General features: G+C 43.9%; 1 protein-coding gene across 2 annotated transcripts in view; it reads right to left on the reverse strand.

The window, feature by feature from the left end:
• Positions 1–899: 899 nt before the first annotated feature.
• The window catches only part of LOC124037286 (Usher syndrome type-1G protein homolog), a 37459-nt gene continuing 10892 nt past the window's right edge, over positions 900–27466 (reverse strand). For both annotated transcript variants that reach the window (XM_046351985.1, XM_046351986.1), the window contains exons 2-6: positions 24990–25215; positions 5954–6184; positions 5549–5710; positions 4568–5292; positions 900–1556 (exon numbers count right to left, since the gene is read on the reverse strand). In XM_046351985.1, coding sequence (XP_046207941.1) covers positions 4570–5292; positions 5549–5710; positions 5954–6184; positions 24990–25215 — 1342 coding nt within the window. In that variant the 3' untranslated portion in view covers positions 900–1556; positions 4568–4569. The remainder of the gene's footprint in view (positions 1557–4567; positions 5293–5548; positions 5711–5953; positions 6185–24989; positions 25216–27466) is intronic.

Genomic DNA, 27466 nt, shown 5'->3' on the forward strand with positions numbered 1-27466 from the left:
TATGGACTTTGAAATTAATTGCAATTTATCTGATCACTCATAACATTCTGGAGTATATGCCTTTTGCCATCATACAAACTGAGGTAGCAGACTGTGAACATTAATATTTGTGTCATTCTCAAAACTTTTGGCCACGACTGTACATACAGGACCCAGGGGACATAGAAGCAATAGGCTATCAGACAGACTTTCATTCATACCTCTAGTCTACATCAACTCTGTGTTGTTCTATTCCTAACAGGAGCTGTCAGTCATGTTATCACAATGTAACTCTAGTGACAGAAACAGCAGGGAAGACCTATCCAGCTGAACCATCGTTGTAGTTGCAATTACCAAGATATTAACAATCAGTGTCAAAAAAGTAACTTTCATTAATTATAATAAAGGTTTTATTATAACTGTTATGTGTGAGAGTACATCCAAACATGACTTATTTTGTTTCAAAGTTTGTATTCATACTTAATCATTGAAGTTTCATTCAAACACATTCATGCACAGTCATACACATCAGTCCACAGGCAGTCCTCTTGTGAAACACTATACCCCGGGGTTGGAGCCCCTCAGCAAACCCCAGATAACAGTTACCTTAGCACAGACAGAATGCATTCCAAATAGCACCCTGTTCACTATATAGTGCATAGGGAACCCTAAGGGCACTGGTCAAAATAAGTGCACAACATAAGGGATAGGGTACTTTTGGGATGAAGACACAGACAGACAGACTGACTGACGGATAATCTCACGGAACCATGTTCCAGTATATTCATTAAAAACACAAACTCTCCTTAAAAACAGAAATGTGGATATGTCTCAAATGGTACCCTATTCCCTACATAGTGCACTACTTTTGACATGAACCATATGGACCCTGGTCAAAAGTAGTGCACTATGTAGGGAATAGGTTGCCATTTGGGACATACCCACGTTTCTGTTTTAAAGGACACTTTATTGGGAATAGGGTTCCTTTTAAGACATTGTAGTCTGGGCATGGGCATCCTAGCGTCTTAGCTAACTGTAGTACCATTATTATACGCAGTAAAGTAACAAAACTGTACATTAACGTCTGTAATAAACAATAAATTAAACCTTTTCTACAAATAATAAATAACATTACACGTTTGCACAAATATACAGACAAAACATTATGAAATGTTCACTTGCAAATGGAATACAACATTACATATGGGCAATGTGAGAGCATCAGTGAGTGGAGAGAATAATTCCTAATCATAAGGTTGTGTGCCAGTGATAGCATGTGTGTGGGCACAGTCCCATGGCATCTGTGGCCCTACCAGACCATTTGGCCATGTGACTAAAGATGTCCTCTCATGCACAGCACCAGAACACTGGGGACTCTATCAGACCCAGTGTAATCTTCTCTATGTCCCCAGGCAGGGAGCAACGTCCCTGGGTATCCAGGCATCAGAACCAGGCTCTGTGGATCATAACATCATCTCATAACTAGAACTGATCCAGACAGAGTAGGACCACATTCACTGCCAAGTCTAGGTCTCCTGTGTCAACTTGAATGACAGTAAAGGATCTTTGCTCTGTGACTGAAACAAAAGAAAACATGTACAGTATTATATAATCAATGTAGAAATCGTAGTAGAAATCATAGAAGACTTCTACTATAAAAGCTTATGCCTATTTCAATAGTAAGTATTCGGCGCATGTGACAAATAAAATTTGATTTGAGCTGAAGTCCTAAATGATATAATTTTGCCATGCTGTGGTGTAGTTTTACTGCTCTCCACTAGATGGCCCCATGCATCTACATCATCTACATCCACACACATAGGTAGGAATTCTACTAGTACTGACCCAACAGTAAAAAATAGATACAAATAAATTGACTTGCTGTACTGTCAGTCTGTAGTGTCTGCTAAGTGGCCTATATTATATTATTATATTGTGTTGTATATCACAAAAGTGAGTACATCCCTCACATTTGAGTATATCTTTTCATGTGACAACACTGAAGAAATGACACTATGCTACAATGTAAAGTAGTGAGTGTACAGCTTGTATAACCGTGTACATTTGCTGTCCCCTCAAAATAACTCAACACACAGCCATTAATGTCTAAACCGCTGGCAACAAAAGTGAGTACACCCCTAAGTGAAAATGTCCAAACTGGGCCCAATTAGCCATTTTCCATCCCCGGTGTCATGTGACTTGTTAGTGTTACAAGGTCTCAGGTGTGAATGGGGAGCAGGTGTGTTAAATGTGGTGTCATCGCTTTCACACTCCCTCATACTGACTGGTCACTGGAAGTTCAACATGGCACCTCATGGCAAAGAACTCTCTGAGGATCTGAAAAAAAGAATTGTTGCTCTACGTAAAGATGGCCTGGGCTACAAGAAGATTGCTAAGACCCTGAAACTGAGCTGCAGCACGGTGGCCAAGACCATATAGCGGTTTAACTGGACAGGTTCCACTCAGAACAGGCCTCGCCATGGTCGACCAAAGAAGTTGAGTGCACATGCTCAGCGTCATATCCAGAGGTTGTCTTTGGGAAAAGAATGTATAAATGTGGACAGCATTGCTGCAGAGGTTGAAGGGGTGGGGGGTCAGCCTGTCAGTGCTCAGACCATACGCCGTACACTGCATCAAATTGGTCTGCATGGCTGTCGTCCCAGAAGGAAGCTTCTTCTAAAAAAGAAAGCCCGCAAACAGTTTGCTGAAGACAAGCAGACTAACAACATGGATTACTGGAATCATGTCCTGTGGTCTGATGAGACCAAGATAAACTTATTTGCTTCAGATGGTGTCAAGCATGTGTGGCGGCAACCAGGTGAGGAGTACAAAGACAAGTGTGTCTTGCCTACAGTCAAGCATGGTGGTGGGAGTGTTATGGTCTGGGGCTGCATGAGTGCTGCCGGCACTGGGGAGCTACAGTTCATTGAGGGAACCATCAATGCCAACATGTACTGTGACATACTGAAGCAGGTCATGATCCCCTCCCTTCGGAGACTGGGCCGCAGGGCAGTATTCCAACATGATAATGACCCCAAACACACCTCCAAGATGACCAATGCCTTGCTAAAGAAGCTGAGGCTCAAGGTGATGGACTGGCCAAGCATGTCTCCAGACCTAAACCCTATTGAGTATCTGTGGGGCATCCTCAAACGGAAGGAGGAGGAGTGCAAGGTCTCGAACATCCACCAGCTCCATGATGTCGTCATGGAGGAGTGGAAGAGGACTCCAGTGGCAACCTGTGAAGCTCTGTAGAACTCTCTGGCAACCTGTGAAGCTCTGGTGAACACTGGCAGCCTGTGAAGCTCTGGTGAAAATGATGGTGGCCACACAAAATATTGACACTTTGGGCCCAATTTGGACATTTTCACTTCGGGGTGTACTCACTTTTGTTGCCAGCGGTTCAGACATGAATGGCTGTGTGTTGAGTTATTTTGAGGGGACAGCAAATTTACACTTATACAAGCTGTACACTCACTACTTTACATTGTAGCAAAGTGTCATTTCTTCAAAGTTGTCACGTGAAAAGATATACTCAAATATTTACTAAAATGTGAGGGGTGTACTCACTTTTGTGATATACTGTATATATATATATCTACACTATGAGGTTGGAAAAATACTGTGAAAATGTCCTTTTGGTGTAAAGGTGTCCCGCATACTAGGTTTGTTTTGCTCTTCACAGAAATCGGCTCGGCGAAGTTAAAATACCATATCTTGAAAAACGAGAAAATTGCAGTAATAGACAAATAGTACTATCTTGACATGCCATAACCAGTATACACTTCCTCAAAATAGTCTGAATTAATCTAAGATAACTCAAAATTAATGACAGATTTCTTGACATTTTTGCAGAGGAGATCTTTTAAATGTTCCATCTAACTAAGATGTTTGAGTATACATCAAGTGAAAAAAATGTGCAGGAAAACGAGTCGTCTCTCATTGAATGACAACAAACACTTAATTGAAGAATCCCTACTGTTGACCAATCCCGATGAAGAGGTGTAAACTTCGGCTACAAAACTTCAGCTTGCCTTGAGAAAATGTTTTGTGTGCACAAACAGCCCAAAAAAACCTTGCCGTAGAACAAAACCAACAAAATCGCCACAAAATGTTGTCATAATATATGCATGAACGGTTTCGGCTGGGAAGCATGCGGATGCCTTAAGAGCTGTTTGAAATGTCAGCCTGTTTTGGTGGGATGTAGTTTAGGCTTGCCTGGTGGCATCGCTAATAGACCAATAAGAAAGAGAGTTCTAAACCTCTCTGCCAATTAGCTAGTTTTCAGACTTCCTCTTCCCACTCCCAGACAGTCCCAACAAAATTCTTGCTTGAGAAATTGCTCTTGCTAAGAAGCTATTTGTTTTCTTTTTGACCATTTGATTGAAAACAATCACAGTAAGGTACTTAATTTTTAACCAGAAATTATTTTATATTGAGATTTTTAAAAAGGCATTAGGCCTTTAAAGAATCTACTGTACAGACCTTCAAAGCTCAGTGTTCTTGATTCCCTCTATTGTTTGAGGCATGTGTAGGCTATCAAAGTAAGGTGCTTTGCCTGTCATAGAATTCATGAAGTAATACTGACCTTCAGAGATCAGTGTCCTCGATGCCCTCTGGTTCCTCCAGGGTGTCCAACCGTCTCTTACATGCCTCTAGTAGCTTCTTCCTGGGTCCCAGGGGGATGTGTATGGAGGTCAGGTCCTGGTCCGAGCAGAGCAGTAGGGCCTCCAAGTCGATTTTCTCCTTCCTGAAGATGGGCATGAACTCCCCCAGGCCCTGGGATGCCAGGAAGGTCTCCAGTGGGCCGTTTTCAGGCTCCAGCTCCTCGTCCAGGCCCACATCAGCCTCCTCCCAGGGCAGCTCCTGTAGGTGCCTCTCCTGGAGGCTCAGGGCACTGCCGATGCTGCCTATCTCTATTGCATCGTCCAGGCTGGGCTGGCGACGTGGGAGGTGGCCACGGAGACGAACGTTAGGGGCCCGGCCTACGGGTTCACTGCCAGCCACAAAAACCTTGTCCCGGGCTCCGATCCCGAAGAGACCGCCAGATACGTAGTTCCGTCGGAACACCATGGTTCCAAGACCTGGCCGGGTGAACAAAGAGTCGCGGCCTGAGTCGGCGCTGATCTCAGAGTAGGCTGTCTCGTGAAGGCCCGGGTCGCTTATGGCATGGGAAATGTGGGAGATGGTGTCCGCATGGTCATCATCATAATCGTCATGATCATCGTCATGGTAATCGTGGTTGTTGCCGTGGTGAGGGAACATGTCCCGGATGTTGAGACGCGAGCGATCCTTGGAGTTGGCATAGGTGCCCTGTTGAAGGAACATTAATGAATAGGAACCCATTTTATTTTTTATATTTCACCTTTATTTAACCAGGTAAGCTAGTTGAGAACAATTTTAATCGCGCGAACTAAGGTTTCCTCACTAAGCCTGTGGAAAATGTAATGGTTTCCCCATGTAATGTTTGGGAGCATAGAGTGTTTATTTTTCTAAATTGTATTTTCCGTTAGTCAGAACCTCACCAACTGTTTTGGGTGTTGTGTCTCTACCTAGCTACGTATTTTACCTGCTTGAGGAACATGACGTCCTGGCCAAGCTGAAGGCCAGACAGCGAGCGTACACTCTTCCTCCCATCCTCGTAGATCTTGAAGGTGCCATCCACCTGTTTCTTCTTCTCTAGCTTCTTCTTAATCTTGGTCCTACCCTTGGCTGTGGAGTGAAGAGTGGCCTATAGAGAGAGAGGATTGCACAGATCAAAATGTGGACTCAGAAGAGGACATTAACACAGATCATTGACAAAATGTAAAGCAAGACATTTGAACATTTGAATAATGCTGACATTTCCAGAGCTTACTCAGGAACAAAAAACCATATCAAATTATTTACTCAAACTGCCGTTGACTATCAAAATAATAGGAAATGCATTCATGAGAAATTGACAGTGAAGTAGCAAGGAAGAAATGCTTTTGACCTGTGAGTATGGCATATTGGAAGTGAGAGTGTTGAACTGAGGAAGTTTGCGGTTTAGCGTGCTGCTGCTGTTATAACTAGTGAAGCTCATGGCATCTGAGTTATCCGACGCTACACTCTCCTTCAGGAACTTCCTCTCCATCCGCTGGTGGTGTTTCTGCTGCATCTTCACACAGTCCTTTATCCTCCTCTCCGCCATGCGGAATGCTCTGTCTTTCAGCTTGCTCACCAGCTTATAGGAAAGGTAGATTTATTTATTCACAATTTAAAATTCCACAAATACCACCATAGCAGTTTGCATGCGGCAGTGGAATTGACTACAATTTTAAAAACTATTTAAATATAATGTATTTTTTTAACAACCTACTGATTCAAAATATGCATTTTGTTGTCTCAATTAAAGATGGAATAGGACTCTTCCTGCATATGTTCCTTCACAGCTAATTCTCCAGTGTTAAAAATAAACTAAATGAACAATTTTAAATCAACACTGAAAGTGTTGAGTCTGTGGATCCATATAGACCCCATAAGAGTGTTTAACACTGCTTAGTGTAAAGCCTTATTCAAATACTTCCCAGAGCGCATTGCCTTTCAAGTAAATTGTAAAGTTACCACCCATGACTGTATTTGTTAGTGACAGAGAGATGACTGTTGCATTCATCTACCTTTAGTCCTATGGACATCACCAGGTGAGATCCTAAGCTAATATGTTAATGTATTTTTAAAAAAAATCTAGAACACAATACCATAAGTGTTTCATAAGGCCTTATTTTGAGGACCTAGTTTTTGCCTAATACAGGGGAATGAAACTCATAGCATCACTTTCAACAAAAACCACGCCCTTTAATATCATATTTCCCAGCATTCTCTTTTGCAGGTATATTTTTAGAATTGTTTTTTGAATGTCTATGTTTGTGCATGTACATTGATTGATTGGCTAATTAATTAATTGATCGTATGCCACTCAAATATAAATTACCCAGAAAATAATCTAAACTAATCCAATATGTTACGTGGACCTATTTTACCCATTACTGAAAGAGTTGTTCCAGTTTATATGGTTTAGGTAGTCTCATAGCTTAGTCTATAAAACAGAGTGCGTGACAAGAAGGGAATAACATACAGTTGAAGTCAGAAGTTTACATACAGCTTTACCTTCAATATATCCACATAATGTTCCTCTCATGATGCCATCTATTTTGTGAAGTGCACCATTCCCTCCTGCAGCAAAGCACCCACACAACATGAGGCTGCCACCCCCATGCTTCATGGTTGGGATGGTGTTCTTCGGCTTGCAAGCCTCCCCTTTTTTCTCCAAACATAACAATGGTCATTATGACAAACAGTTCTATTTTTGTTTCATCAGACCAGAGGACATTTATCCAAAGAGTACGATCTTTGTCCCCATGTGCAGTTGCAAAATGTAGTCTGGCTTTTTTATAGCGGTTTTGGAGCTGTGGCTTCTTCCTTGCTGTACGGCCTTTTAGGTTATGTCGATATAGGACTCGTTTTACTGTGGATATAGATACTTTTGTACCTGTTTCCTCCAGCATCTTCACAAGGTGCTTTGCTGTTGTTCTGGGATTGATTTGCACTCTCTCGACACCAACAAGAAATTAACAAGAAATGTGTGGAGTGGTTGAAAAACAAGTTTTAATGACTCCAACCTAAGTGTATGTAAACTTCCGACTTCAACTGTATTATGTGTATATATGGCAATCAAAGATGGCGTAGCAGTGCAGACATGTTTGTAATTGTCACGTGTAAATGTTTTTTTTTTGTGTGTTTCTTATATACTTCAAATCTCTTTTTCCATTATGAAATGAAATATACCATCTGGCAACCCGACTAACCTAATGTGAAATGGATCTGCAATTCTTTAGACCTTATAGCTATAACCTCCATTGGAAGCTAGCCATCAGATGCTAACCAGCTAATTAGCTACTAGCTATTTAGTCATTGTTAGCCACTGCTAGCGGCCTTTACCTTTAGCTCAGACACCAGCCGCATTTAGCATGGATAATACCCGCCAGTCTGCACAGCGCGATGTCAACCCTGAGCATACTGGACTGCTTTTCTCCACTACATCACCAGATTCTTGCCGTAGCTCTGGACCATTACTCCATATCATCGCAGCGAGCTAGCTGCTACCGAGTGGCCCAGCCCCAAAGCTAGCCTTGAGCCAGGCCCATCTCCCGGCCTGCTCAGTGGACCCTATGGTCACTCGGATACACAGCTGATGCCTCCCTGACTCATCACTAACACGACTGGAAGCCACGACACCAACAGATTCCTGCCGTAAGCTCTGGACCTTTGCATCGGATCATCGCAGCTAGCTGCTACCAAGTGGCTATAGTGGCTAACACCCTTGTCCCAAAGCAAGCACCAGTTAGCCTCGAGCCAGGTGCATCCCTCGGCTAGCAAACAAAATTACTCCAGCTACAATATCTATTTTGCCAATTGGCCTGGACCCTTTGTCGACACGGAGTCCCGCCGATCCATTACGACTGCCGACCTAATTCCATCCGTTGTGCCCTCATCCGGCTTTTGCCGGACATCGGTGAAGACGCTTCTGCCAGCCCCGGGCCTGCTATCTTTATGTATGCCGTGTCTCCTGCTTGCTAGCGTAGTAACGACGACTACCTAACGGCTTCCCTGTTTCATCTATTGCTGTTCACTGGACCCTATGATCACCTGGCTACAGAACTGAGGCCTGCTGGACTGTTCATTAAATCACGGTACTCCATTTAGTTTATTTAGTTTATCTGTCAGCCCCAGCCTCGAACTCAGGCCCTGTTAACTGACCCTCTCTGCCCATTCATCGCCATTTTACCTGTTGTTGTCTTAGCTGATTAGCTTTTGTTGTCTTACCCGTTGTTGTCTTAGCTAGCTCTCCCAATCAACACCTGTGATTGCTTTATGCCTCGCTTTATGTCTCTCTCAAATGTCAATATGCCTTGTATACTGTTGTTTAGGGTAGTTATCATTGATTTATTTCACTGAGGAGCCCCTATCCCCACTCAACATGCCTCAGATACCTCTTTTGTCCCACCTTCCACACATGCAATGACCTCACCTAGCATAACTAGTGCCTCCAGAGATGCAACCTCTCTCATCGTCACTCAATGCCTGGGTTTAACTCCACTGTATCCGCTCCCTACCATACCCGTCTGTATAATATGCCCTGAATCTATTCTACCATGCCCAGAAATCTGCTCCTTTAATTCTCTGTCCCCAACGAACTAGACAACCAGTTTTGATAACCTTTAGCCGTACCCTCATCCTACTCCTCCTCTGTTCCTTGGGTGATGTAGAGGTTAACCCAAGCCCTGTGTGTCCCCAGGCGCTCTCATTTGTTGACTTCTGTAACCGTAAAAGCCTTGGTTTCATGCATGTTAACATCAGAAGCCTCCTCCCTAAGTTTGTTTTACTCAATGCTTTAGCACACTCCTCCAACCCTGATGTCCTTGCCATGTCTAAATCCTGGCTTAGGAAGACGACCAAAAATTCGGAGATATCCATCCTAACTACATAATTTTCTGTCAAAATGGAACTGCCAAAGGGGAAGGAGTTGCAATCTACTGCAGACGATAGCATACAAAGTTCTGTCATACTTTCCAGGTCTATTCCCAAACAGTTCAAGCTTCTAATTTAAAAAACATATCTCTCCAGAAACAAGTCTCTCAATGTTGCCGCCTGTTAAAGACCGCCCTCAGCTCCCATCTGTGCCCTGGACACCATATGTGAATTGATTGCCCGCCATCTATCTTCAGAGTTCGTTCTGCTAGATGACCAAAACTGGGATATGCTTAACACCCCAGCCGTCCTACAATCTAAGCTAGATGCCCTCAATCTCACACATTATCAAGGAACCCACCAGGTACAAGCCTAAATCCGTAAACATGGGCACCCTCATAGATATTATCCTGACCAACTTGCCCTCCAAATAAACCTCTGCTGGTTTCAATCAGGATCTCAGCGATCACTGCCTCATTGCCTGCATCCATTATGGGTCCGTGGTCAAATGACCACCCCTCAAATGCTCCCTAAAACACTTCTGCGAACAGGCCTTTCTAATCGACCTGGCCCGGGTATTCTGGAAGGATATTGACCTCATCCTGTCAGTAGAGGATGCCTGATTGTTCTTTAAAAGTAATTTCCTCACCATCTTAAATAAGCATGCCCCTTTCAAAAAATGTAGAACAAGAACAGATATCTCTTGGTTCACTTCAGAACAGGCCAAAAACATCCTGTCTACTAGCATCAAATAGTCCCCGCGACCTTTTCAGGAAGTCAGCAATATACACAGGCAAAGGCTAGCTTTTTCAAACAGAAATTTACATCCTGCAGCTCTAACTCCAAAAAGTTCTGGGACACTGTAAATTAGATGGAGAAGAAGAGCACCTCCTCCCACCTGCCCACTGCACTGAGGCTAGTTAATACTGTCACCATCGATAAATCCACAATAATCAAGAATTTCAATAAGCATTTCTCTACGGCTAGCCATGCTTTCCTCCTGGCTACCCCAACCGAGGCCAACAGCTCTGCACCCCCCGCAGCTACTTGCCCAAGCCTCCCCAGCTTCTACTTCACCCAAATCCAGATAGCTGAAGTTCTGAAAGAGCTGCCGAACCTGGACCCATACTATTCAATCTGGACCCTCTCTCTCTAAAATTATCTGCTGCCATTGTTGCAAAACCTATTACTAGTCTGTTCAACCTCTTTCATATTGTGCGAGATTCCTAAAGATTGGAAAGCTGCCGTGGTCATCCGTCTCTTCAAATGAGGTGACACTCTAGACCCAATCTGTTACAGACCTATATCCATCCTGCCCTGCCTTACCAAAGTCTTTGAAAGACAAGTTAAAAAGCAGATCACTGACCAGTTTGAATCCCACCGTACCTTCTCTGCTGTGCAATCCGGTTTCCGAGCTGGTCACGGGTGCACCTTAAAAATAAAAGAGAGCCGCACACTCTTAGAGCTCAGATACAAAAATTTAATTACCAACGTTTCGACAGCCAAGCTGTCTTCATCAGGGTATAGTACGGGTGCACCTTAGCCACACTCAAGGTACTAAACGATATCATAACCGCAAACAATAAAAGACAGTACTGTGCAGCCGTCTTCATCGACCTGGCCAAGGCTTTCGACTATGTCAATCACCACATTCTTATCGGCAGACTCAACAGTCTTGGTTTCTCAAATGACTGGTTCACCAACTACTCAGATAAAGTTCAGTGTGTGAAATCGGAGGGCCTGTGGTCTGGACCTCTGGCAGTCTCTATGGGGTACCACAGGGTTCAATTCTCGGGCAGACCCTTTTCTCTGTATATATCAATGATGTCACTCTTGCTGCGGGTTATTCCTTGATCCACCTCTATGCAGACGACACCATTCTGTACACATCTTGCCCTTCTTTGGACACCGTGTTAACAAACCTCCAAACGAGCTTCAATGCCATACAACACTTCTTCCGTGGCCTCCAACTGCTCTTAAACGCTAGTAAAACTAAATGCATGCTCTTCAACCGATTACTGCCCGCACCCGCCCGCCCGACTAGCATCACTACTCTGGACGATTCTGACTTAGAATATGTGGACAACTACAAATACCTAGGTGTCTGGATTGATTGTAAACTCTCCTTCCAGACTCATACTAAGCATCTCCAATCCAAAATTAAATGTAGAATCGGCTTCCTATTTCACAACAAAGCATCCTTCACTCATGCCGCCAAACATATCCTCGTAAAACTGACTATCCTACTGATCCTTGACTTCGGCGATGTCATTTACAAAATAGCCTCCAACACTCTACTCAGCAAACTGGATGCAGTCTATCACAGTGCCATCCATTTTGTCACCAAAGCCCCATATACTACCCACCACTGCGACCTGTATGCTCTCGTCAGCTGGCCCTCGCTTCACATTTGTCGCCAGAACCACTGGCTCCAGGTCATCTATAAGTCTGTGCCAGGTAAAGCTCTGCCTTATCTCAGCTTGCTGTGTTGTTGTTGTTATTCACACTTCTTTGCTTTATCTTGGCCAGGTCGCCGTTGTAAATGGGAACTTGTTCTCAACTGACCTACTTGGTTAAATAAAGGTGGACAAAAATATATATATATATATATATATATACAGTGTGGCAAAAAAAGTATTTAGTCAGCCACCAATTGTGCAAGTTATCCCACTTAAAATTGTGCAAATAAATTCATTAAAAATCTTACAATGTGATTTTCTGGATACTTTTTTCTAAATCTCTCTGTCATAGTTGAAGTGTACCTATGATGAAAATTACAGGCCTCTCTCATCTTTTTAAGTGGGAGAACTTGCACAATTGGTGGCTGACTAAATACTTTTTTTGCCCCACTGTATATATATATATATATATATATATTTTTGTCCACCTTTGGGGGATTGCATAAGGCTTCTGGAAAATCTGATGAAGGAGAGGATGGCGGACATGAAAAAAAGGAGGGAAGTGGAATGTGTTGTGAGTGAATATGGAATGGAGAATAACACAGAACTTTTGGAAGAGCTACAGAAGAAAATTGATCGTGACAAGAGTGAGGTTGAATTAAATGCGGTGGCAGGTACAGTGATGACCGCCGAGAAGGACCTGAGTGTAGAGGTAGGCGGTGTGGTGAGGAAGGTTATCTTCAAGTGCAAAAAGAGTTATGTGCTCCAGTAGCTCAGAGATTGAACCCGACGAGAGTGAGGACCGGCGAGTTTGGACATGATAATGAAACATCTGGTCCAGTAGGAGTGATTTTTTGGAGAAAGTGGACCCTTGCCTTTTGGTGGCTCCATTTGTGGTTTCAGGGTGGGTGAGAAAGGAGTTGACGGTTGGCAATCACTAGCAATATTTATGTTAGCTTTATAGTATGGCTTTGCCTAAGATTGGTGTTAGTAAAGTGTTAGTAAAGTTACCCAGTAGACAGACCTCCGGATCTAAAGGGAATGAGACCCTGTGAATTGGGGATATGGTATCGCATACCTCCTGCTAGAAACCGTGTAGTTTTGAACACTGCCAAGTGGAATGGAGGCTGAGCCACATCTAAAACATAGGGAGGAGATATCAGAGTTGAACTTGTGCAGTCTAGACGGGGTGATATAGAGCTGATGGAGGAAATTAAATTGGATCAGTCTGTATCTGGAGTTCAATGTGGATGTTACACCATCCCTGCATAGGTTACTCCATAGACCCTCATCAAGATCAATACCCAGATCTTTTTCCCATCTAAGTCGGGGGTTATCTAGCCCAGGCAGTGTTAGTCCTGACATAAGAGCATTGTAAACACAGGAAATGGTCTTGAACAGTGGTTGGTCTGCGTGGCAGAGTTGTTCAATAGGTGACATCTTAGGTAGGTTCCATTGTCCCTTGAGGGTCACCCTAATAAAGTTTTGTAGTTGTAGGTAGCTAAAGAAGTCCCTGTTAGGCAAGTGGTATTTCTGTTTCAGCTGATCAAAAGACATAAGAACTCCCTCCTCATAACCATGTTCCAGAAGAGTGGTACCCTTATCAGACCATGGTCTAAAGTTACTACTGGAAAAACATAGGGATCAATCTATTGTTCCATAAAGGGTTTTTAGGGGAAAGGAATCCCCCTCGTCAGAACAGCTCATGCATTTTGCACCATGACAGGACAGAATGTATAATTAAAGGGTTGTCTGTGATGGTTTTTATAGATTTTCTGTCCCATTTCTAAAACAATTCTGCCCCAGTGTCATCATTTACCTCAAGCTTTTCAATGTTCAACCATGAGGGAGAGGGAACATTGTCAAACCTCTGAGCCAGAAACCTATTCTGTGCAGCCAAGTAATACATTCTAAAATTGGGGAGGTTTAAGCCCCCTTGACCGTAATGAAGGGTCAGTTTATCTAGGCCAACCCTAGGGGTTTTGCCGTGCCAGATAAACTGTCTGGTCAGCTTGTCGAGAGAGGATAAGAATGCTGCGGGAACAGGGATTGGGAGAGATTGAAACAAATATAGAAATCTGGGCAGGACATTCATTTTAATTACATTGATTCTACCCAGTAGAGAGAGGTGAGTCCATCCATTTACAAAGGTCAACCTCCACCTTTTGCAACAAACTGGCCAGATTGAGTTTATAGAGGTTGTTCAGATTACCATCCACCATTATGCCCAAATATGTGAATCCCATAGGCGACCATCTAAAAGGAAACTTGTGCTTGATGGTATGATTGTCAAAGACAGACAACGGTAAGATTTCGCTTTTATCAAAATTGACCTTATATCCAGAGAAAGAACTATAACACTGTAGTAGGACATGCAAGTGTGAGAGGGAGTGTTCTGGGTTTGTTAGGAATAAGATAAGGTCATCCGCAAAGAGTGATAATTTATGGGTATGGGGGCCCACCTCAAAGCCATGTATGTCAGGCCACGTTCTAATAGCCTCAGCCAACGGTTCGATGGCGAGGGCAAAGAGGTGGGGGCTAATTGGGCAACCTTGTCTGGTCCCCCTATAGAGAGGGAAAGAGGAGGAAGTAACCCCATTGGTAGCAATCCTATCTTTAGGAGATTTGTAGAGTGATTTTATCAAATTTACAAACACTGTGCCTAAACCAAACTTTTCCAAGACGCAAAAGAGGTACAGCCATTCAACCCTATCAAAGGCCTTTTCAGCATCGAGGGAGACTGCAACACTTGGTATTTTGTTTTTGTTAGCAAGATTAATTATATCAAAGAACCTTCTGAGATTATTGGAGGACAGTCTATTAATTATGAAGCCAGTCTGATCTGGTTTGACCAACAGGGGAAGACATGACTCCAGTCTCTTAGATAGCATCTTGGTGACCAGTTTACAATCTGTGTTAAGGAGAGATATTGGTCTATATGAGGCGCACTTTAGCGGGTTTTTGCCTTTCTTGTGGATTACAGTAATCACTGCTTGAGAGAAAGACTCTGGAAAGCAGTTGTCTTCCCTGGCTTTTTTAAGTACCTCCATAAGGCAGGTGACCAACAGCTCCCTAAATTCTTTATAGAACTCTGGAGGGAAGTCATCCTCTCCAGGAGATTTATTAGAAGGTAAGGATTTAATAGCCTCCAACAATTCAGGAACTGAGAGGTGTTCACTCAAGCGCTCTCTGTCTTCCTCTGACAGGCATGGGAGGTTGAGAGAGGAGAGAAAGGAGTCGATCTCTGATAAATCATCGCTTGAATGGGAAGTGTAGAGATCTTCATAGGATTTCTTACAAGTATTTCAGTAGGGTCATTAGTAAGAGTTTCTATAGCTTTAATTGTCCTCTTACTTTCCTCTGCTTTCAGTTGCCATGCCAATACTTTGTGAGCTTTCTCTCCAAGCTCGTAATAACGCTGTTTTGATTTAGTGATGGCCCTCTCAGCTTGATATGTGTTCAGAATATTATATTATTATATTATTATATTTCAGTTTTTTATTTACCATAAGCCTGTATAGATCTTTAGTCTGGCCTCTTTGGTAGGTTTTCTCTAGCTATGAGATTTCAGATTCAAGGGCACTCAGTACCGCACCGTGTTTTCTCTTCAGCCCTTTAGTATAGGAAATTATCTGTCCCCAAAGATAGGCTTTCAATGTGTCCCAAAGAATGAAATTGTCAGGAGCGGAGGGTTTGTTTGTCAAAGTAAAAATATTGATCTGCTCTTTGATGAATGCACAAAATTCAGGTTGCTTTAGGAGTGTAGAATTTAGTCTCCAACTATATGCTCCATTTACCTTGGTAGGAATGGAGATTGATAATATCAGAGGAGAATGGTCACTCAGCAATCTGAGGAGATACTCGATATCTAACACTCTACGAAACAGTTGGGTCGATAGTAAAAATGTATCTATGCGTGTTTGTCTTGTGTGGGTGTGAAAAAAAAGAGAAGTCCCTATCCTGTGGGTGCAACTGTCTCCAGATGTCTAGTAAATTGAGATCTTTCATGAATGACATGGTGAGCTTGCCGGCTTTGGTAAGAAGTGAGGGTTTATCAGAGGACCTATCAAGAACTGTATCTAAAATCTCCTCCAACGAGTAGCCATCCTGGTGGTACTTGAGCGACCTGAAGGAAGACATTCTGAATAAACATATGGTCATTGAAGTTAGGAGCAGAAATATTCAATAGGGTCCAGGACTTTGAAAACATATGCCCTTGCACCAAAACAAACCTGCCCGAGGGATCAGAGATGGTGTTGTTGACGCAGAAGGGGATGTGTCTACTTATCAAAATTGCAGTTCCTTTTGCTTTGGCATTAAGAGGACGCAAAAACTTGTCCTACCCATTCCCTCTTCAATTTCTTGTGTTCACTGGCTGCAAGATGTGTTTCTTGTAAAAACACAATGTCAGCCTTTAATTTCTTAATGTATGTATAGACTATTTTCCTTTTAACCGGGCTGTTAAGACCTTTTAGTGTAACATATTTAAGTGGATTAAGCATAGGTTGGGTTTCAAATGTAACCGAATGGAAATCTCTTATATGTAAATAGTCAGTAATGTAATTATAATAATAATCCCACCCACCCCGATTGTCAGACTAAAACAACAATCCAACAATCAAACATGAATACACTTGTAGAGATACGTTGCTGCTCGGTTTCCATCTTGCTCTTACTAGCTAAACCTTGGTGTAAACTTAAACCTGCGAGCTCTCTAAGTTGAAAACAAACGTTGTGAATAGACATTTATGGCTGAATATTTACTGCCCTCGGTAAAGGGCTGCTTGAGTCTCTTTTCTGAAGAGAAACATAAATGAGGGGGAAAGCAGTGGGCCTAAGCCCACTTATTTGCTTCGCCCAGTGGATATTGACTAAACCAAAATATACTCTCTTGTAAATGTAATAGAACTTACCCCGGGAAAAAAAAATGGTTAGTTGAAAATGTACAAATCAATTATATCGACCAGATAGCGGGGTAAAAGGATCCAAATTCCAAGAAGATATCAGCAGTTCAGTCCGAGAAAACAAACAAACTGCATCTTATTCCCCAGAGAGACCGCCCTGGTTCAGACGTTGCGTCTTATCCCCCAGAGAGACCGTCCTGGTTCAGACGTTGCATCTTATCCCCCAGAGAGACCGCCCTGGTTCAGACGCGGTTCAGTTATTTGAGAAAAGTGAACTCTTCTCCCGGTGTGTTGAAGAGATGGCTTTGGCCTTTGTACTGAACTTTCATTCGCGCAGGGTGGATGAGGTAGCCGGTGATGTTCTTCTTCTTCAGTGCTTTGGCGGCAGGTCTGAAATGCTTGTGACGTCTGGCGAGATCCGCGCTCATATCTGGAAAAAGGCTGACCCTCTTGCCATCGATGGGGATGTACCCTTTGGCTCTTGCGAGTTTCAGTATCTTGTCCCTGTCTTGGAAACGGAGGAACCTGATCAGAATGGCCCGAGAGGGCTCATCTGGCCGGGGTTTCGGGCGCTGATGTTCTTTAGGCGCGTTCGATTACCAGCGGCTTGGTGAGGTTGATTATGCCTAGGACATCCCGGGATCCAATGAGTGAAGAAATGCACCGGGTCACGGCCCTCGATGTCCTCTTTCAATCCCACCACACGGATATTACTACGTTCTGGTTCTCCATCTGGTCTACATTGTTTTTGAGGTAGACATTGTCCTTCTGCAGTTGTATCAGAACCTGGTAATGTCAAGCGATGGTATCTTCAATTGTGCTAATGTGCAACTCAGCCTCAGTCGTTCTCAATGAGATCATTCATGGAGGATTTCAGGTCGTCAATGGAAAAATGGAGTTCAGTTGATTTCTTGTCAATTTTCATAGAAAGAACTTTGTTACCATCCTGAATTTCCCGGGGGAGAGCAGCCAGCATGTCGGCAAGCTCGCAAGATGCTGAGAGCAACAGTCTGGAACTGTCGTCTGAGTTATGAGGGCGAATGCTAATCTTGCTAGCTGTAGCGTTATCATTATCTTGGGAATCAACAACGTTTTGGTCGTCCTTCTTGCCTCTCGGTCGGAGGTCCATGGCTCTTTGGGAAGGTAATTACTTGACAATTTATCAGCCGATGTTAGAATATTGTTTCAATGGTGTTATTTAGGTAATAATAGAATAACTTTGAAGAGCTCGATTTGTCAACGTCTGCTCAGCTCCGCGGCATCATGTGCTCCCTACTGTTATTCCTTTTGAGTCAGAATCTCCACCCTACAAAGTCATGTAAGGATATATCAGTTATCCTGTTAGAGCTTTTGTGCTAAATCTACTACGTTGTTTCATGTGCAACATTTTTTTTCACCTTTATTTAACCAGGTAGGCTAGTTGAGAACAAGTTCTCATTTGCAACTGCGACCTGGCCAAGATAAAGCATAGCAGTGTGAACAGACAACACAGAGTTACACATGTAGTAAACAATTAACAAGTCAATAATACAGTAGAAAAAAGGAGAGTCTATATACATTGTGTGCAAAAGGCATGAGGAGGTAGGCGAATAATTACAATTTTGCAGATTAACACTGGAGTGATAAATGATCAGATGGTCATGTACAGGTAGAGATATTGGTGTGCAAAAGAGCAGAAAATAAAATAAATAAAAACAGTATGGGATGAGCTAGGTAAAAATGGGTGGGCTATTTACCGATAGACTATGTACAGCTGCAGCGATCGGTTAGCTGCTCAGATAGCAGATGTTTGAAGTTGGTGAGGGAGATAAAAGTCTCTAACTTCAGCGATTTTTGCAATTCGTTCCAGTCACAGGCAGCAGAGAACTGGAACGAAAGGTGGCCAAATGAGGTGTTGGCTTTAGGGATGATCAGTGAGATACACCTGCTGGAGCGCGTGTTACGGGTGGGTGTTGCCATCGGGACCAGTGAACTGAGATAAGGCGGAGCTTTACCGAGCAAAGACTTATAGATGACCTGGTAGTGGGTTTTCTGACGAATATGAAGGTAGTTATAGATGTCCACATATTCAAGGTCGGAACCATCCAGGGTGGTGATGCTGGTCAGGCGTGCGGGTGCAGGCAGCGAACGGTTGAAAAACATGCATTTGGTTTTACTAGCGTTTAAGAGCAGTTGGAGGCCACGGAAGGAGTGTTGTATGGCATTGAAGCTTGTTTGGAGGTTAGATAGCACAGTGTCCAAGGACGGGCCGGAAGTGTATAGAATGGTGTCGTCTGCGTAGAGGTGGATCAGGGAATCGCCCGCAGCAAGAGCAACATCATTGATATATACAGAGAAAAGAGTCGGCCCGAGAATTGAACCCTGTGGCACCCCCATAGGGACTGCCAGAGGACCGGACAGCATGCCCTCCGATTTGACACACTGAACTCTGTCTGCAAAGTAATTGGTGAACCAGGCAAGGCAGTCATCCGAAAAACCGAGGCTACCGAGTCTCCCGATAAGAATATGGTGATTGACAGAGTCGAAAGCCTTGGCAAGGTCGATGAAGACGGCTGCACAGTACTGTCTTTTATCCATGGCGGTTATGATATCGTTTAGTACCTTGAGCGTGGCTGAGGTGCACCCGTGACCGGCTCGGAAACCAGATTGCACAGCGGAGAAGGTACGGTGGGATTCGAGATGGTCAGTGACCTGTTTGTTGACTTGGCTTTCGAAGACCTTAGATAGGCAGGGCAGGATGGATATAGGTCTGTAACAGTTTGGGTCCAGGGTGTCTCCCCTTTTGAAGAGGGGGATGACTGCGGCAGCTTTCCAATCCTTGGGGATCTCAGACGATATGAAAGAGAGGTTGAAGAGGCTGGTAATAGGGGTTGCTACAATGGCAGCGGATAGTTTCAGAAATAGAGGGTCCAGATTGTCAAGCCCAGCTGATTTGTACGGGTCCAGGTTTTGCAGCTCTTTCAGAACATCTGCTATCTGGATTTGGGTAAAGGAGAACCTGGTGAGGCTTGGGCGAGTAGCTGCGGGGGGGCCGGAGCTGTTGGCCGATGTTGGAGTAGCCAGGCGGAAGGCATGGCCAGCCGTTGAGAAATGCTTGTTGAAGTTTTCGATAATCATGGGTTTAATCGGTGGTGACCGTGTTACCTAGCCTCAGTGCATTGGGCAGCTGGGAGGAGGTGCTCTTGTTCTCCATGGACTTCACAGTGTCCCAGAACTTTTTGGAGTTGGAGCTACAGGATGCAAACTTCTGCCTGAAGAAGCTGTCCTTAGCTTTCCTGACTGACTGCGTGTATTGGTTCCTGATTTCCCTGAACAGTTGCATATCGCGGGACTGTTCGATGCTATTGCAGTCCGCCGCAGGATGTTTTTGTGCTGTTCGAGGGCAGTCAGGTCTGGAGTGAACCAAGGGCTATATCTGTTCTTAGTTCTGCATTTTTTGAACGGAGCATGCTTATCTAAAATGGTGAGGAAGTTACTTTTAAAGAATGACCAGGCATCCTCAACTGACGGGGTGAGGTCAATGTCCTTCCAGGATACCCGGGCCAGGTCAATTAGAAAAGCCTGTTCACAGAAGTGTTTTAGGGAGCGTTTGACAGTGATGAGGGGTGGTCGTTTGACTGTGGCTCCGTAGCGGATACAGGCAATGAGGCAGTGATCGCTGAGATTGTAACGGCGTTCGTCTGTTGAAGGAGAAGCGGACCAAAATGCGGCGTGGTGGTTACTCATGTTCTTTAATAAAAGTGAACGAGACATGAAATAACTTATAATATACAAAAACAACAAACGGAACAAGAAAACCTAATACAGCCTGTCTGGTGAACAACTACACAGAGACAGGAACAATCACCCACGAAAACACTCACAGAATATGGCTGCCTAAATATGTTTCCCAATCAGAGACCACGATAAATCACCTGACTCTGATTGAGAACCGCCTCAAGCAGCCATAGACTAATTAGTCACCCCACAAAACCCCAAGACAAAAAACACACCACAATAACCCATGTCACACCCTGGCCTGACCAAACAAATAAAGAAAATACTAAGACCAAGGCGTGACAGAGATCCTGGTTGAAGACAGCGGAGGTGTATTTGGAGGGCCAGTTGGTCAGGATGACATCTATGAGGGTGCCCTTGTTTACAGATTTAGGGTTGTACCTGGTGGGTTCCTTGATGATTTGTGTGAGATTGAGGGCATCTAGCTTAGATTGTAGGACTGCCGGGGTGTTAAGCATATCCCAGTTTAGTTCAACTAACAGAACAAACTCTGAAGCTAGATGGGGGGCGATCAATTCACAAATGGTGTCCAGGGCACAGATGGGAGCTGAGGGGGGTCGGTAGCAGGCGGCAACAGTGAGAGACTTATTTCTGAAGAGAGTAATTTTTTTAATTAGTAGTTCGAACTGTTTGGCTATGGACCTGGAAAGTATGACAATACTTTGCAGGCTATCTCTGCAGTAGACTGCAACTCCTCCCCCTTTGGCGGTTCTATCTTGACGGAAAATGTTATAGTTGGGTATGGAAATCTCAGAATTTTTGGTGGCCTTCATGAGCCAGGATTCAGACACGGCAAGGACATCAGGGTTAGCAGAGAGTGCTAAAGCAGTGAGTAAAACAAACTTAGGGAGGAGGCTTCTGATGTTGACATGCATGAAACCAAGGCTTTTTCGATCACAGAAGTCAACAAATGAGGGTGCCTGGGGACATGCAGGGCCTGGGTTTACCTCCACATCACCCGCGGAACAGAGGAGGAGTAGTATGAGGGTGTGGCTAAAGGCTATCAAAACTGGTCGCCTAGAGTGTTGGGGACAGAGAGTAAAAGGAGCAGATTTCTGGGCATGGTAGAATATATTCAGGGCATAATGCGCAGACAGGGTTATGGTGGGGTGCGGGTACAGCGGAGGTGAGCCCAGGCACTGGGTGATGATGAGAGAGGTTGTATCTCTGGACATGCTGGTTGTAATGGGTGAGGTCACTGCATGTGTGGGAGGTGGGACAAAGGAGGTATCAGGGGTATGAAGAGTGGAACTAGGGGCTCCATTGTAAACTAAAACAATGATAACTAACCTGAACAACAGTATACAAGGCATATTGACATTTGAGAGAGACATACAGTGAGGCATACAGTAATCACAGGTGTTGAATTGGGAGAGCTAGCTAAACAGTACGTGAGACAACAACAGCTAATCAGCTAGCACAACAACAGCAGGTAAAATGGCGTTGACTAGGCAGGGAGGGTCGGATTAACTACACACAGAGCCTGAGTGCGGCTGGGGCCGACAGATAAAACATAAACAAGCAGAATGGAGTACCGTGATTAATGGACAGTCCAGCATGCATCAGCTATGTAGCCAAATGATCTGTGTCCAGGTGGCAGCGGTGGATGGGACTGGCGAGTATTATCCAGGTAAAAAAACTGTCTGGCTGTGCAGAAGGTAAAGCCGCTAGCTGTGGCTAACAATAACTAAATAGCTTGTAGCTAGTTAGCTGATTAGCTTCTGGAGGTTCTTGAATGTGTTCTAAAAATTAAAAATAATAGCAATTCTGTATCACATTGGGTGAGGCAGGTTACCGGAAGGTATAATCGAATTAAAAATCAAAAATAGATTGAAAGTAAATATGGGTCCAGTGAGTGGTTGGGCTGGCTGGGGACGCGGCGATTCAGACAGTTAGCACGCCTGTGCTAACAAGCTAACAGTTAGTAGGCCGGGGCTGAGCAAGGTAGCAGTTAGCGGACCGGGGCTAAACAAGCTAGCAGTTAGCAGGCCGAATTAGCAAGCAAGCAGATAGCAAGGGCTAGAAAGTTAGTCTTTGGGGGACGTCGAGATGGGGTGAGTCTGTTTATGCCTCATCATGCGGTGACATCGATAGACCGGTCGTGGGTCCGGATATTGTAGCCCAGGACTATGCTTCGGTGGTAGCACAGGAGCTCTGGCCGGGCTAGCTTCAAGCTAAGTGGATGGAAACACTAGCCAGGAGTAATCATCCGGGGTTGCGGTTAGCTAGTGAGTTAGTTGTGAAGATCCAGCTGAAAATGTTCCGCTTGCGGTGGGAATCCGGGGATAAAAAAATAAATAATAATAGGTCCGTTATGCTCTGGTTAGAGTCGCGTTGTTCAAACTGGCGAGAGCTTTCCGAGCTAAAGGTTAGCTGATGACCGCTAGAAATGGTTTGCTGGTAGTTAGCTGGCTAGCTTCAGTTGAGGGTTCCCGAAGTAAATATAAGTACTTTAGAAAAAAAAGCAGATCCGCGCTACATTGGGTGAGGCCGGTTGCAGGAGAGTATTCTCGAAGTTGAGTTTTAGCAAAATGTTTTAAAAGATATGCGAAGAAAAATTGGTTTAAAAAATGTTTTTTTTTTAAACGATATATACAAGGGACACGACAAGACGTCCGACTGCTACGCCATCTTTGATTCTGAGTTTAAGAAAATACGTATTATTTATCTTTGTGTAGCATAAGATTAATCAATGTATATGAACAAATATAGAAAATGAAATAAACCATTTTTCTAAAATTCTACCTGCAATAGAACATGCTGGGAAATATGATAATGATGGGTGTGGTTTGATTCAAAGTGATGGTGTATGAGATTCAGGTCCCTCTACTAGGGTAAAACTAGGCCTTCAAAATAAGGCCTTATGAAATGCTGTACGTATGGAATTGTGGCATTCTCTCCACCAGCTTCATGAGGTAGTCAACTGGAATGCATTTCAATTAACAATTATGCCTTGTTGAAGTTCATTTGTGGAATTTCTTTCCTTCTTAATGCGTTTGAGCCAGTCAGTTGTGTTGTGACAATGTAGGGGTGGTATACAGAAGATAGCCCTATTTGGTAAAAGACTAAGTCCATATTATACCAAGAACAGCTCAAATAAGCAAAGATAAACGACAGTCCATCATTACTTTAAGACATGCAGGTCAGTCAATGGGGAAAATGTCAAGAACTTTGAAAGTTTCTTCAAGTGCAGTCGCAAAAACCATCAAGCACTATGATGAAACTGGCTCTCATGAGGACCACCATATGAAAAGGAAGACCCAGAGTTACCTCTGCTGCAGAGGATAAGTTCATTGAAAAGTTACCAGCCTCAGAAATTACAGCCCAAATAAATACTTCACAGAGTTCAAGTAACAGATACATCTCAATATCAACTGTTCAGAGGAGGATACATGAATCAGGCATTCATGGTCAAATTGCTGCAAAGAAACCACTACTAAAGGACACCAATAAGAAGAGACTTGCTTGGGCCAAGAAACACAAACAATGGACATTAGACCGTTGGAAATCTGTCCTTTGGGCTGAGTTCAAATTTGAGATTTTGGGTTTTGAGACGCAGAGTAGGTGAACAGATGATCTCCACAAGTGTGGTTCCCACCGTGAAGTATGGATGAGATATGATGGTGTGGAGGTGCTTTGCTGGTGACACTGTCAATGATTTATTTAGAATTCAAGCCACACTTAACCAGCATGGCTACCACATCCTATCTGGTTTATGCTTAGTGGGACTATCATTTGTTTTTCAACAGGACAATGACCCAACACACATCCAGGCTGTGTCAGGGCTATTTTACCAAGAAGGAGAGTGATGGAGTGCTGCATCAGATGACCTGGCCTCCACAATCATCCAACCTCAACCCAATTGAGATGGTTTGGGATGAGTTGGACCGCAGAGTGAAGGAAAAGCAGCCAACAAGTGCTCAGCATATGTGGGAACTCTTTCAAGACTGTTGGAAAAGCCTGTTGGAAAATATATTTTGATTTGTTTAACACTTTTTTGGTTACTACATGATTCCATATGTGTTATTTCATAGTTTTGACATCTTCACTATTATTCTATAATGTAGAATATAGTAAAAAATTAAGAAAAACCCTTGAATGCGTAAGTGAGAGAGAGAGAGAGAGAGAGAGAGAGAGAGAGAGAGAGAGAGAATATTTCTTTTAGGATCTCACTTGGTGAAGTCCACAGTACCAAGAATGGAAGAATGCAACAACTATGTCTCTGTCACTAACAAATAAGGTCAAGGGTGGTAATGCTACAACTTACTGGAAAGGCGACGCACTCTGGGAAATATTAGAATAGTGCTTTACACTAAGCAGTGTCTTCATTTAACATTGTGCGGTGTCTATATGGATCCATAGACTCAACACTTTCTGTGTTATTTAGTTATTTTTTGACACTGAAGAATTTGCTGTGTTGTCATTGGTCCTGACACCTCACCTTGGGGTTGAGAGCCGACTGCTTGGCGGCGATGGAGTCCAGGTACCGGACACAGTCCATGTGGCTCTTGGTGGCGGCCATGTCGAGGGGCGTGTGGTAGTCATTGTCCAGGCACCACACGTTGGCTCCGAACGACACCAGGAAGGATAGGCAGTTGTGGTGGCCGTTGGCGGCGGCCAGGTGGAGCGGAGTGTTCCCCCAGATATCACACTTGTCCTGGTCACCTCTGGGAGAGGGAGAGAGGGAAAAGGAACAGAGGGATCAAGAGCATATGTTACATAGTACACAATAAATCATACTTAGGCCTTTTACTCCTACTGCAGCATCGGCCATCAATAACAGCTGTCAACAGAATAAGTACTGAAATTATAAATGTTTATGGAGAACATTTAATTCTACGAATAGGTGTAACCTAATTCCAGGAAACGGGGCCATAGTGTATGTACTTATGTGTGTGACACAGGGTTTGCACAGAGAATTATATTTCACTTCCTGCTTTGCGGGTCAGGGTCCCTCCCCTTCCTGTGTTCCCCCCGTTGTGGTGTGATCAATAATTGACTGGGTGCAGGTAAAACATTACAGTGGTGTTACCATGTATTATTCAACACATGGACTGAGAGTCTTCTTTTCTCACAGACACCCAGAGAAGCTGTGACTACACAGAGCCACAAGGTCAACACCTGTGCCATGTCCAGATGCCAAACGTTGCCGAACGTGATTCCTTATTCTACATGCCAGCAAGGCATGTTTGTTTTACATAGCATACAGTGACTTCGGAAAGTAATCAGATCCCTTGACTTTTTCCACATTTACAGCCCTACTCTAAAAAAAGAAATATTTTTATTTTATTAACTAGGCAAGTCAATTAAGAACAAATTCTTATTTACACTGACGGCTTACCAAAAGGCAAAAGGCCTCCTGCGGGGACAGGGGCTGTGATAATTATTTGTATTTATTTAATATATAAACTCAGCAAAAAAAGAAACGTAACTTCTTCAAGATCCTGTCTTTCAGAGATAATTAGTAAAACTCCAAATAACTTCACAGATCTTCATTGTAAAGTGTCACATGCATGACGCTGGAGAGATGAAGCAGGTACGGGGAGTCAAACATTTAATATAGAACGGACATGGAAGGAGAAAGAAACAGCATCAGCAAACAAGTAATACAGACAAAAAAACAATTAATGCAGCAGCAGGGAACAGAGCAAGGGAACTGACAAATATAGGGGAGAAAATAAACAGGTGATGACTGAGTCCAGGTGAGTCCAGTATCGCTGATGGGCGTGAAGAGGGAAGGCAGGTGTGCGTAATAGATGGCAGGAGTGCGTGATGCAGGGCAGTAAAGGGTATAAACACTGTTTCCTATGCATGTTCAATGAACCATAAACAATTCATCAACATGAACCTGTGGACACTAACAGCTTACAGACGGTAGGCAATTAAGGTCACAGTTATGAAAACTTAGGACACTAAAGAGGCCTTTCTACTGACTGAAAAACACCAAAAGAAAGATGCCCAGGGTCCCTGCTCATCTGCGTGAACGTGGCTGCTTAGGCATGCTTCAAGGAGGTATGAGGACTGCAGATGTGGCCAGGGCAATAAATTGCAATGTCTGTACTGTGAGACACATAAGACAGAGCTACAGGGAGACAGCAAGGACAGTTGTGGCAGACCACGTGTAACAACAACTGCACAGGATCGGTACATCCAAACATCACACCTGTGGGACAGGTACAGGATGGCAACAACAACTGTCCAAGTTACACCAGGAAAGCACAATCACTCCATCAGTGCTCAGACTGCCCGCAATAGGCTGAGATGCTGGACTGAGGGCTTGTCCTCCTGTCTCAGCCTCCAGTATTTATGCTGCAGTAGTTTGTGTCGGGGGGCTAGGGTCAGTTTGTTATATCTGGAGTACTTCTCCTGTCCTATTCGGTGTCCTGTGTGAATCTAAGTGTGCATTCTCTAATTCTCTCCTTCTTTCTTTCTCTCTCTCGGAGGACCTGAGCCCTAGGACCATGCCCCAGGACTACCTGACATGACTCCTTGCTGTCCCCAAGCCAACCTGGCCATGCTGCTGCTCCAGTTTCAACTGTTCTGCCTTACTATTATTCGACCATGCTGGTCATTTATGAACATTTGAACATCTTGGCCATGTTCTGTTATAATCTCCACCCGGCAAAGCCAGAAGAGGACGGGCCACCCCACATATGCTCTCTCTAATTCTCTCTTTCTTTCTCTCTCTCGGAGGACCTGAGCCCTAGGACCGTGCCCCAGGACTACCTGACATGATGACTCCTTGCTGTCCCCGGTCCACCTGACTGTGCTGCTGCTCCAGTTTCAACTGTTCTGCCTTGTTATTATTCGACCATGCTGGTCATTTATGAACATTTGAACATCTTGGCCATGTTCTGTTATAATCTCCACCCGGCAAAGCCAGAAGAGGACTGGCCACCCCACATAGCCTGGTTCCTC

The sequence above is a fragment of the Oncorhynchus gorbuscha genome, linkage group LG06 (genome assembly GCF_021184085.1).
Source record: "Oncorhynchus gorbuscha isolate QuinsamMale2020 ecotype Even-year linkage group LG06, OgorEven_v1.0, whole genome shotgun sequence".
Classification (NCBI taxonomy): domain Eukaryota; kingdom Metazoa; phylum Chordata; class Actinopteri; order Salmoniformes; family Salmonidae; genus Oncorhynchus; species Oncorhynchus gorbuscha.